A 13,007-nucleotide genomic window follows, 5' to 3' on the forward strand; every position below is an offset into this window, starting at 1 on the left:
GAGTTTCACCGCATAAAAAGCCGTAAAGCCAGCGGAGCAAGCTTTTCAGGGCGCGACGCCGGCCTGTTTGGGTAGAAGTACAGAAGTACATTTTTATCTATCACCAGCTCAGTTTTGATAGCTACTATTCAAGATCATGAAAAAGGATATACTAATAGAAATTAAAACTGAATCCAAAAGTTAACCAGAGGAGGTCTGCGGATACCAATTTGTCTAATATTAAGGCCTCAACAGTTCGTCTTTTTCTTAAGTTTTCTTTTTCCTTTTATCTATACATTATTCCTAGAAGGGCATCCAAGGGCTTTAGACGAACACGGCAACTCACTGGTCGACATTACCATGTGGTACTATTTTTTCGTGATTTTTGGCGCGGGCTGCGGACACGGCAAATCCGCACTGGTCGACACTAGCACTCGAACACTTTTTCCCGCGATTTTTGGCGCTTGCTAATTGTGAGAGGCTTTTTGCTATGAACAACGCAGGAAAGAAGGGGAGGTCATCACGTTAGTAAACAATAAGAGTATCTTCTCATTCTGACTCGTCCTACTCAGTCGTGAAATCTGAATATCTCAGTTCTCTTCATTCTAAGATTTCATGGCTATACTACTCAAACCCACCAGAGTCCAGTCAAATTGTTATCATTAACATCAAACTACTTGCACCATATATTTTCCTGCCTTATTTTATGTAGTGGGACCTACTTATAACCATACTGAAAATTCACCACAATCCACTTGATGGAAGACAAGTATTTTTACCCCAAACAATCTTAGCTTTAAGCGCAGGACACCCAACAAACACAAAAATACAATGTGAATCAAAAAAACCTCTTACTGTGTTTAGCGTGTCTAACACTATTTATACTCTCTCAACCCTTTTTGGTCAAAACGGCAGCTTGTCATCCATCTTGCATGAGTTCGAGACAGATACAACATGCAGGATTCGTACAGATTTTTGGACCCAAAAGTCAAGACTTTTTCCAAAACAATAATATATTTTTCCAGACTCAAGGTTATCAAATGTGACCTCTCACACAAAAACCCTCCTTACGAACGAATGCAAGGCATGCGAACGAACGGCAAGCGAATGGATGAGAGATGGATAGCCAAGCCATTCGCAATGGAACGGCCGAATAGATGAACAGACGACGAAAATTTTTGAATGGATGACGTCGAGCGGATGACGAAAATTTTGGAACGGATGAGGTCGCCGAGAAGGATAAACGAATGAAGAAAATTTTTGAACGGATGAGGTCGAACGGATGAACGGCTGAAGAAAAATTTTGAGCGACTGGCTGTGATGTGCTAAGTATTTCTCGTTTCCATGAGTTGGAGCAAATTCACGGCGTGAGGTACGTATTCAATGCATTTTTGCGATCACGCGAGTCATTCGCGAGCTCGCGAAAAACTATAATGGAGAAGTTAACACTAAATTTTCACAAGTTCCACCGAACCGATTCTGACGGATTTTTAGTATTTTTCTGTTAAGACGAACCTTGACTGAATAGCGTTAAAATTAATTGATTACCTCGGTTACAATTAGCTTAAAGTTGACCCTCCTAAATTTCATAGATTGGCTGGACTATTCAAAGTTTCTACTGAAAATAAGACGTGAATTAGCTTCAAAGACCTAGGGAACAGCTCACTGGGACGGGAGATTCAAGGGATCAAAACTCCAGACAAAGTTACGACGATAGGGGAAGCCTCTGGGCCAGTTCCAGAAGCTTTTGAATTCCCATTTAACGAGAATGTTCTTGGTCAATCAAAGCGGGCACTTTAAATGCTTATGGAACCAAATTGGTAAGAGGAAGTGCACAATGGCTCCCTCGTTGATAGTTTACACTCTCTCATCAACGATTTTGCCTGTGAATTCAGTAGCCCGTGGTGATTAACTGCCCACCCGTCTCCCAAAATGAGCAGGAGGCACTGGCAACGGGATCGGGTCGTGAACAGGGGTATGTGTGAACAAACAACCTACTGTATAGCATATAACCACGTAAAAGAATGTATTACTGTATACAAAACAATGTGCTTTTTTTTAGCCTGCTTAGCTTTCCCTCTTTCCCATTCTTCTCGCAGGTTTACAGCCTAAGAAAATACAGCAACAACAAAAGCGGGTGTGGAATGCAGTAATCGAGCGCAATGATAGTATTTGATAGTTGTCCTTTGTTTCTGATACATCATTTCTCATTCATAGCTGCATTGTCTCGCGTCCTTTCTTGCAGAGTTTGTATTCCACAAGATGGCAGCCATTAAACTAGTACATGTACAAGTAGCATGTAGTTTAAACCGACAGAAATTTCTACGTCATTTTAATGACAAAAAAGCCTCTGTCTTGTAAAAAATCGTAAGTTGTCGGTGACCAGCCCCAAACTTGAGTGAACATAATTTTGTCAGTCCCAGCTTCTTTCGACGCAATACCCAAGAGAAGAGTCTTGAACACGAAACAGAAGTGTTGTCAACTTCACCGCTATTCAGGGCTGGGCAAGGACTGATGTGGTACCTCATACATCAGATGTTTAAAACCATCGTATAGGGGTAGTTGTCTCCGTAGCACTGTCTTCTTCAGCAGATTTTTCATCTTTTTCCTCATCCTTTGGGAACAAATCAGGAAACTTAAAAGTACCACTAGCCTGAAGAGAAAGAAGGCTGAGATCAGATAGAGGAACATTCTTAACATAACATTATTGTACCAAAGGGTATTCAGTCTCTTTGCTTCCATCTTGACTGCTCAAAAACTGACGACTGATTCGACAGCAATCGTCTTTGACTTTCCTACACAAAGCCTAATTCAAAATAAGGGCTACTATAATAAGAACAAATGTTTAATGAAGGAAGATAATGAAGAAGCCCCCAAATACTTTATTTAACACCCTTCAATTACTTCCTTGGCTCTTATTTCTATTTAATTTTTGAATATGGTGGGAGAGCGTTACCTCAAAGGGTAAAACAAATACATGTAATAATGGTACCTGTTTTGTTATGGTGGAATTGCAATTAACTGCTCTAGCTAGTCTACTAAGTATTAGTATTATTACTCCAATCAAAAAAATTTCAACATATATAATAAAAATGCATGAGAGGATTAAAAACTCCATCTGGTAAGAGGCAGCTAGTGAGCTACTTAGAAGTATGATCAAGGATTTGAACTAAAGATGACCGAGAACAAAGCTAGCTATTGCTCAGAGCGGGACTCGAATCCAGGTCAATTGGATTGGGAGGACAGAGGACAATGCGTTCACTTAGCCATGCTACCAGCTCCACTATTAATTTGTCCATGCAACTCAAAATAAAATTGCAGAATCACAGACTGTACCTCTTAGTAAATTTATTCTCAGATTGAAAAGTTTAAATGGTACAGTAAGTATAAAGGCTTGCTCTTAAAATGCTTTTAAGATGATCCAAGCCACTTTCCTCAACTTTTTTACACTAAGTACAATACAATACAATACAAATTTTATTGGCAACTCCCCATGGGGGCTTTTCAGAGACAAGTATTAATAGTACAGGTAATCAAAAATAAAAATAAAAAATAAATCAGTAAATAAATAAAAAAAAAAAGGATCACAAGTTGATTATCAATAAACTATTAAGAAACTATTTACATATAAATTTATGACATTAAAAATTGACTTAAAAGGAAGGCTTTCATTTTACGTTTAAAAATGATAAGAGATTCAGCTTATACACTGGTTGAGCTCATCATACTTATTCGGATAATGTTATGTACTACATAAAATTTTACCCCCAAGATCAGTTCTTATTTACCCGTTATTATTATACTCAGGGTTACAAAGGCAAACAAAAGTAGATCTAGGATTAAAACTAAACAGGGCTGTTACCAGTGTACTAAGATTTCAAGTTACAAGGTACAGCTGTTTATGCAATTAGTGGGGAGGAATTGAAGAGGTAGCTGGTTTGTTAGGTTCTATTTTTGTCTGTTTCCTATGAAACCACCCAGTTGGCTCAATTGACCAATGCCAGCCTGCCAAGCGGGAGGCTGTTGGTTCAAACCCCAGCTGGACCAACACTTAGGGTGTTTAAATAACTAAGGAGAAAGTGCTGCTTTTGTTAAAACATCTGAAAAAGGCTAGACTTTCTAGTCTCCTTGGATAAGGATGCTAAACTGTAGGCTCCATCTCACAACTCTTACACTGGTAAATCCTGTGGGATGTTAAAGAACCCACCCAGTGTTCAAAACTAGTGGAGGGCATAGTCCCTGGTGTGGTGATCTATCTTTCATAGGGGGAGCGATTGTCATGGGCCTGCGTAGTAGCAACACGTGCTGTTATGGTGACCCTGCCTAGAATTGGTGAACCCAAGTAAATAAATAAATAAATAAATAAGAAGCTAGAGGGCCATACTTATTATAGTAGCTGGGGGAACTCCCTTCCTCCTAGCCTTTAGTAAATGTAGCTCTCAGTGACAGCCCTACTTAACTAAAATAATAACAATACAAAGTGAACTTTCTGCCCTGGAAAATATGTTACATAACCCAGTTTGTGCACAATACTTACCAGAGTTACATAAGCCACTTTGTAATCAGGAAGTTTCTTTTTCACAAGTTTGTCATTCTTGATTATAGTTTTTGTTTTACCTAAAATTAAGTAAAAAAGACAGCATGTTTCTAGTAAATATGCAACGCATTTGTAGTCAATGAAGAGTTAAGCACAGTGTTTTTTTAACTATTTCCTATCACCACAGTTTTATATCAACTCAAGCTGAAGAAGTAGGGAATGTGAAAGTATTAATACTATGAAAATAAATACAGGAAACACCAAAATTTGTTTGTATTTTTTCATTGCTATTGCTGTTCTTAAAACATTGAACTTATATTTTTAGCAAGAAACAAAAATATTATAATGTCTTGAATGATGTAGTTCCTGCTTTATAACTGTAGTTTAATCATTTTATTATATCCCTACAAACACAGAAAATAAGCAACTGTGTAATATCAGTAGCAATAAAGTACTACAATACTCATGACATTAAGACTGGTTTTCGCTAGTGACGGAGTCGGAGTCGTAATCAGAAACAATAGAACTCCACCATCTAGTGAAAACAGATTGTGATTCCGCTTTTGACTCTGTCATTTATGATCAAGTGAAAACTGGGTCGTCAGAGTCCCAGGCAGAAGGGGAAGAACTAAACCAATCACAAAGCGTGGGAACATGCATCGTGATTGGTTTATGTTTCCACTTCTGCTTCTGATTAATGATTACCTGACATCACTTATTCTCCCTTTCCTTTAAAACGATATCATGATCAACATGATCAATATTATGATAACTTCCAAGATCTCCATTTGAGTAACAAGCAAAGCAAACCAAGAAAACCCAAATCTCTTAAGGCTCAACACTTTCTTGTGCCACTCACATATGACCTCTTGTAATACTACCCAAATGAAGAGGTTACTTGCAGGCTATGATAACAGAAGATCAGTACACTGGCACAGTTTCTGTCCTCCGATGTAAGGTTATCTGGACTCTGAAGCCTGGCAAATTTTTGCCTCTGGAATCCAGAATCTAGCCGGTGAAAACAGCCATTTCTCCTTGCATTTTGCCACGGGGGACATTTCGCAAGGAGGAACATCTGGGACTCTGTGACAGAAATTCTATACTAATGATGTAAAATCTGTCCGGAATCCGGTCAGAAGCGCCAATTGGTCGATGGAGTAGTAACATTGTTTTAGCGATTGTTTACGCATCACAGACAAAAGACAAAGGGCCACAAAGGTCAAATGTAAATGCCATGAATCTATAAAAAAACAGTAAATATTTCTGGAATATATTCTTCTCTAGAAGAAGCATTTAAGTTTTGCTGGAGCTTGTTTGCAGATGAACACAAACCTTTACCAAAATCAACCAGGAGAAATGTAAAATCGAACAAATTTGCATTTGGAACCCCGTGACTACCAGATTTATTATGCGAACATTGATATACATGTAAGTCATCAATATGGAATTTCTGTCACTCAGTTGCAGACGTTCTTCCTTGCGAAATGTCCCCAGTGGGGAGGAGCGAGGAGAAAAGGCTGTTTTCGCAGTCTATCCAGAATCCTAGGCTTTGAAATCTGGAATAGAGCTCAAGGAATCCAGAATCTCTCTAACAATTGGAATCCCGAATCCAAGTTCTACCGACAATGAATCCACAATACAGTACTTGGAATCTGGAATCCACAGCGTTGAATCCAGAATCCAAGACTGTCTTGGATAACCTTACATGCGACAATTTTCAGGACTGCTCACCATGTTGTATTCTGGTGTTCACCTTGTAAACATCAACCTTGTAGATACTCTGAAGGTAATTTCTAATATCCAGTTTTGACATGCTAAAAAGAAACATAATATCATGAAACATTTAATAAAACTGTGGGGAGATTATTTAGAATTAAAAACTGCATGCTTCAAGCAAGTAAGTGGCCAGACCAATAAATTGCCCCCAATTTTTTTGCCAAAGGGAGGGGTTTTACGGAATCGCACCTATTGATACATGTCAATAGTAAATGCAAATTTTACTGTCAATCAAAATCACAGGAAAAAATAACCAATTCCCATTTTTGTATATCTTAGAGAATTTAAAGAATACCCACAAAAATCTCAAATTTGGAAGAATGAGACAAGTTCCAATCAGGGAACTTGGTTGGGAATTCCCTGGTTGGGACTTGTCTCACTTTGCCAAATTTGGGATTTTTATGGGTATTCTTTAAATACCCTTAAGTGGGTGGAAATTGGTGAAACATCTTGATTGTTTTGGAGACAACAGAAGAACAAAAGATATTCATCATCTGTGGGCACAAAACTTTAGAAATGCCTGACAATAGATTTTGTCACGGTTTTCGATGCCATCTTGACAAGTAGGTAAACATGTGAGAAATTACAGTATTTGTTTGAGAATTTAATGTCAAATAATTTCCGTAAAATGGATGTTTTGAAAAAAATATTAATTGTAAATTAAAGCTACAAAGCAAAGGATTGTCCCAAAAAGTTTGGGGGGGCATACCTGTACTTGAATTTCTCGATCCAGAGGCTTGCTATAGATTTTCCATATATTTGTCTGTAATTTTTCCCAGGACTTTCTTACAGACAAATGCATAGAACATTTTAGAAAGTGGTTCTAGGTCTTCTGGCACATGTAACGCCCTCAATATTTTTCAGTAAAATCCTTAGGAGTGAAGCTTTAGTTTACAATTCATATTTTTTTCAGAACAGCTGTTTTACGGAAATTATTTGACATAATTAGATTCTCATACAAACACTGTAATTTCTCACGCGTTTGCCTACTCGTCAAGATGGCGCCAAACATTTGCAGTTTGACAGCCATTAAAGGAAACTGTAGCGCCAAAGCTAAGTTGTTTACATGTTTTTGACCAGCGCGTTCCGTTCATGTTTTGTTTTTGTCAACTTTTAGGCATAATTATTTCTCGCTCAGAAACAACACACTTGCCTCCAGAAATTATTCTTAACGTCTTAAAATCATTGCCACGAATATTTTGTTGAGCGAAACTAAATCAAGTCGACAAAAGCCGCCTACTCCAAACTTCGAATGTTTGGAGCTGCAAGCGACGGTATCTGTCCTATCTGCTGTAAAGTCGCTTTGACCCATGCAAAATTCGAACTGCAGCGGTAAACAGGGATGACCAAAAAAAAACATCAACTTACTCCATGGGCACATGAAACTGAACTGTATTATCTGGCAGTTCTCTTCCAGGTCTGACGATCTTCATGTACCAATTACAAAGAAATATTCGAGCTTGCAATGTTGGTTTCTTCACCACATGTCGGTACGCCATCTTGAACGGGATTTTTATGAGAGATCTGGGTTCTATCTAAGGAATGTCCGGGAAACCACAGGACACCCACCTGTACTGGATTTTTGTTCAGTACGATATATCGCTAAAAATGTGAATGGATCAGTGCTAAATTAACGTTTTATTACCTTACCTATGACAAATTATTGTCCTTTGCTTCCGAAGTGGTATTTTGAGCAATTTTGAAGGATTTTGAGTTCGCCGTGTATTGTACCTTCAAGAGAGAAAAATGGGATTACCATATTCCGCACCCCTGCCAACCAAATATGGCTCAACTTGAGTAGCGGCGGGAGTTGGGAATGGAAAGCTCGTATTTTCCTTCTTAATTCTAGTATCGGAACAACGAGAAAACGTTCTCGGTTGACACATTTTTTCCTTAAAACATAGAGCAGGATTGAAGTATAATCTTCAGTCATCAGGCCGGCCTCGACCGGCCGTGGAGACTTAATTTACTTAACCAGTTCTCGCACCCCATATGTTCACCATTTTTGACTAGTTTTTTTATGCCGCGGTGGTACGTATAACAGGATAGTAATCCTAACGAAACTTCAACCAAAATTCAGACAAGCATGTTTCATGTATGTAGTCAGGAAAACGATGACTGGCAAATTTTCTTTTTTTATCTTGCCTTAGCGTGCTTGAATCACGCTTTGCGGATGCGAGTGAAAGACACCGCCATAATAACTTATCGCTTCGGGAAAGGTGGTTGGGAGGATTATCGGGGGATCGCAAATTGTTTGCTATGGGAGAAAGGAAGGATCGCCCTTTCATTTCATGTAATTAACGAGGTCTGTGAGAAACTGTGTTGATGATTATAGTTTGATGTTTGACGGGGTTTAATTCCAATGGTCGTGGAGTGAATTTAGGCCTCGTAACAAAAACCTGAAAAGCACTTTATATTATAACTACGAAAAGTTCCGTTTCATGTCTCGTTTGTAAATAACATCATTTCATTCGGGCAAGACGCTTTTTCGACACCACTATGATTAATTACTTTACACGCCCTTAGTGGTAAATGAAATCTCACTATCAGATAAAGCAAGATAAGATTCAGACGCCTTTGACCGTCGTGGCTCGCTTAAACCGCCAAACTTTCCTTAATGGTCTTTAACAATGTCTCCAATCAAAGTGCCCAATGTTACATTATTTTTATTTTCGAACCTTTTTTTCCCTTTTTGATACAAATCCTTATAAATTCGCAGTTACGTGACCAACAACGCTGAGTAATTTTTTGGCCGTATCCCGTTCGGATCTGTTAGCATAAGATAAAGGTGTGGTTCATAGCTTGCAAATTCCCTTCCACATTTTTTTCTTTTTCTCTCCCCTTTGTGCAGAATAAATACTAGAGCTAACTAACGAGGCGGTGTAATCCGAAAAAGAATAAACGAAACTGAACCTTCCAATGATGTACGTTTAGTCAGCCGATACGGTTACTTTGGAATTCGTACTGTGCACGTGCGTCTTCCATTTTGACCCAAATTTCTGGCAATGGACACCATCAGCTTCACCAGTCAGTGTTGCCCAGATGTTTTGTCGCGAAGAGACTAAGAACAAAATTAACTTGCGTGCAAGCAACAGAAAACTCCTTAATTATTTACAGTTGACCAACAAGGCATTATGATAGAGAGTTCGAGCTCTTCATAGAGTATTCCTTCCAGTACAATAAATCAAAATCATTTACTTGTCAGTGTGAAAGCAAAGACAGTTTTTCCGTACGCTTTCAGTCAAAATACAATCGCTTCAAGCACATTGGAAAAATGTTTCGAGCTCAAGGCGTTAAAAACTATATCGTGAAACCTGAAACCCACTACCTGGAGAGTTAATAGTTTTTGAGAAGCACTTGTTTGGGAGACAACAAATATTAATTCAGATTGCCAAGTTCATCGACAACAATTGTTTGTCAAATTACTATCATCTGCTCATTTTCTAATTTTCAGAAATTTTGAATCTCAATCAGACGTTTAACTTTTACCATAACCGTGGTTATCTCTCGAGGCGCCTGAAATTGTATTTTAACGTCTAACTGAGACAGCGTCTTCGGTCGGCTGCAAATCCCTTCCAAAGCGATCAAAGAAAGACAAAGACGCACAGGTGAATCGTTTCCACTTTATTGCATTGGAATGAATACGCTATAAATCCCTGGGGCCCCCCGTGGTTACAGTCAAAACAATTTTAATTACAATGATGGTGTTTTCTTTTTCTTGTTTAGTTAACTCATCGTAAGAAAAGACAAATTTTTGATCAAGATAACCTGAAGTTTTAAAGCGGACTATTATCCTAGATGTATAACCTAGTTGTTGCAGGGTGACATTTTCAACACTTTCAATAAGCACCGACGGCCGACGAAACGCGTCGGCTAGTTCTTTGCTAGAACGAACTGAGAAGCAACTAGTTTGAATAACGTTGTAAATAAAAAAGGATCATAAAATCTGAATGAACTGGTTTTTCATTATGCTTTAGTCATGTTTATAGGTTTACGCAGAATTTCTTTACGTGCAAAGTACGTAATTTAGTTTTCATCACTGATGCGTTCATTGGTTCAGGTAGGAATTGATTGTGTAACCAATAAATCGAAACTTGAATGAAAACTACATTTTTTTGAATGAATAACACACTCTTTTGTCCTCAATTTTATACCCAGAACGCTGGAAATCGCATTTTAGGGCTTTGAAATTTCAAAAGAGATATTCTGGCAAAGCACGCCCCCAGACCCCCTAAGAAGAAGAGGGCTAACGGCCCCTTGTTGATACAGTTGGATACTCTCTTCAAACCTGCTGGCTTCTTCAATTTTTATTGAAACCCCCGCATTTTCAAATACATCCTCTCACGCCTCATTGTCTTGGTTCGTGCAGGGTGAGTCGTGGGCTGCGTCTGGTGGTCAGTGTGGCGCGAAATATTCTCCTACACCTGCTTATCAAAATGTTTGTTCGTGATACCGTGAAATCTTAGTTCAGAAACATTTATTTCAAACATCTTAAGCAATAAAGTGCTGCTAATCACTAGCTTTCAACCTGGTGACCTATCTAAAGTTTCTTAGTACATGACGATTGTGATACTTTATAAATAAGCGTTTCGTGCTTCTATATGTAAGTGAATTTTCCGACGGCACATAATAGTTTATTTCAATTAAAATTTGTTCTCATTTTTATCTCCCACAGTTTAAACAATGAAAGAGCCAGTCCTACTGTAGTCGAATTTAGTAATTGTGAATAGTATATTATTGTAGTGACGTACTTGCACCGGATAGCAGACTGCCTTCATTGTTTAAGCAGGTTTGTCGTCCAAGTCTCAAAATTGAATATGTTTTGATATCGGAAGTGATCCAGAATTTTGTTTTGTCTCCTAGGAATTTTAAAATTTACTTAAAACTGATATCAGAAAACGACCTATGAACTCTATCATCTAACCATATACGGGCCAACCAAAGGAATAATAACCGAACCTACACTCGGTTTCCTAAGCATTTACTCAGAAGGCTAAGGATTCAGTGCAATAAGCACTTCACCAGGGAAAAACTCCAACAGCGGTAAGTGAAAATCAAATTTTAGTTTCTTTAAAGATTCAGAGAGGAAACAGTGGACTTTTTTTGCAGTTCTAGTATTTAACTGAAGTAAAAATTGGGTGATTAGAAACGTTTCAGCTAGCAAACGCTCCGGCTAAAAATACTTTAGACGATTTACTGTTACGTAATACATTATTCTCTTAATTTTATCAGCTGAAATTTCCACTTTCAATAAATTTAAGAACTTTTAGACCCTATATTTAATCAAAATGAATGTCGAAGTGGACCAAATTCAATGAAATGTCGGCCGATTTTATAATCCTTTAAATTGGGATGTGCCGGTGTAGAATTGTAAATAAAGTTTAGCTTCCTTCCTGCTTTGGGTGGTATGAAAAGGTAAAGTAATGATCCATTGCCACCGGTAATGGAAAACGAGAAGATCCTGGGGGACGAGGTTGGTAAAAGTGGAGCTCTAGCGTTAGCGTAGCATTGCACCATTGGTAATCAGATTTGGCTATTTATGTGTCCCCAAGGTTATGATGAAATCGTACATCCGTGCGTCCACCCTCAAATGTGACAGTTATCTAAACAGAGTATTCACTGAGCAGTATCACGTTACCGTATCGCGGGCTCAAGTGTACAACTTCTCGAGGTGCCGTGTTTTCTTGAATTCTCCGCTGACCAGTTATTAGTTTTTAATTGATCACAGACCTGTCAGGGCCTATCAAATCGACTTTTTTGAAACACATCAGAAGTGTTTTATCTGAAGCTTCGTCTTCACCCCTAGCCGAATCTTTATATTAATTGGCAGGAGCCCATAAGGTGCCCCTCCTTATAGATGCAATAAGAGCAAGAGTTTGCTTCATATTATGGTTATAACACACCCATTAAATTGAAATCAATTTTACAATCTCCGTGTAAGGGTAAGCTTATCTTAAAGTGGATCGGAAGTATGCTCGTTTCTTGCCATTCATCTGCCTACGGTCTGATTCAATTTATGACCAGTATAAAGGTAAAAGGTAAATACGGTAAAATCTGTTGTATACCTCGAGGCTAAATGGTAATGGCCTCCACGGGATGATAAATGTCCTACAGTTTTAAGTCAAATCATGTAAAGACTCCAGTCCGGTGATCGGTTCAGTGAAAAAGTTGGCAGACAAACTTGTTTTTCACTTAGTGAATGTCCCGAATAATACCAAGGGCAAAGGTTTTCGGTTGTATTTGAAACAATATTAATTCCATGACCAGCGAAATTGTTATTTCCTTCATCTTCCGTCCAAATACAAAATAGTGCTTTGCTTATGGAACGATGTCAAATACTGCAGAATACACGCAAATAAAATACCGACAAAACGAAGACACATCACTAAAGTAAAATGAACACCGCCACTGTGAAAAAGACCGTGACGGAAGAGAAGATATTATAGCGAAGTGATGAACGCTGAATTTCGATCGTGAATTTTCTTGAAGCAGTCAGAAAAAAACTCAAAGTTATTTTCTCTGTTCAAAGACTCGAAGTTTGGTGATTATTTCCAGCGAATTCAAGGCTGGCCCTGGCCCGTTTATAGTCATGAAAAGTCAACGCAGGGCGGTTTATCTGCAGTCTCCCACGCAGTTCAAAAGTAACCATTTGAAAAACTTAATCTACCTTTGTTTGGATTTCGAAGTACCGTGTTTACTTTTCTCTCGATTTCTC

The 13,007-nt window shown here is 38.4% G+C and overlaps 1 protein-coding gene across 1 annotated transcript; it reads right to left on the reverse strand.

Annotated features, from left to right (window-relative positions):
• Window positions 1-1,723: 1,723 nt before the first annotated feature.
• LOC140935549 (large ribosomal subunit protein uL23m-like) lies at window positions 1,724-7,818 on the reverse strand. Its single transcript, XM_073385109.1, has 4 exons — window positions 7,661-7,818; window positions 6,248-6,330; window positions 4,517-4,596; window positions 1,724-2,632 (listed from the first exon to the last, which is right to left on the reverse strand). The coding sequence occupies exons 1-4, from the start codon at window positions 7,789-7,791 to the stop codon at window positions 2,519-2,521; spliced, it is 408 nt and encodes a 135-aa protein (XP_073241210.1). The 5' UTR covers window positions 7,792-7,818; the 3' UTR covers window positions 1,724-2,518.
• Window positions 7,819-13,007: the final 5,189 nt, after the last annotated feature.

Source organism: Porites lutea, chromosome 4 (genome assembly GCF_958299795.1).
Source record: "Porites lutea chromosome 4, jaPorLute2.1, whole genome shotgun sequence".
In the NCBI taxonomy this organism is placed as follows: domain Eukaryota; kingdom Metazoa; phylum Cnidaria; class Anthozoa; order Scleractinia; family Poritidae; genus Porites; species Porites lutea.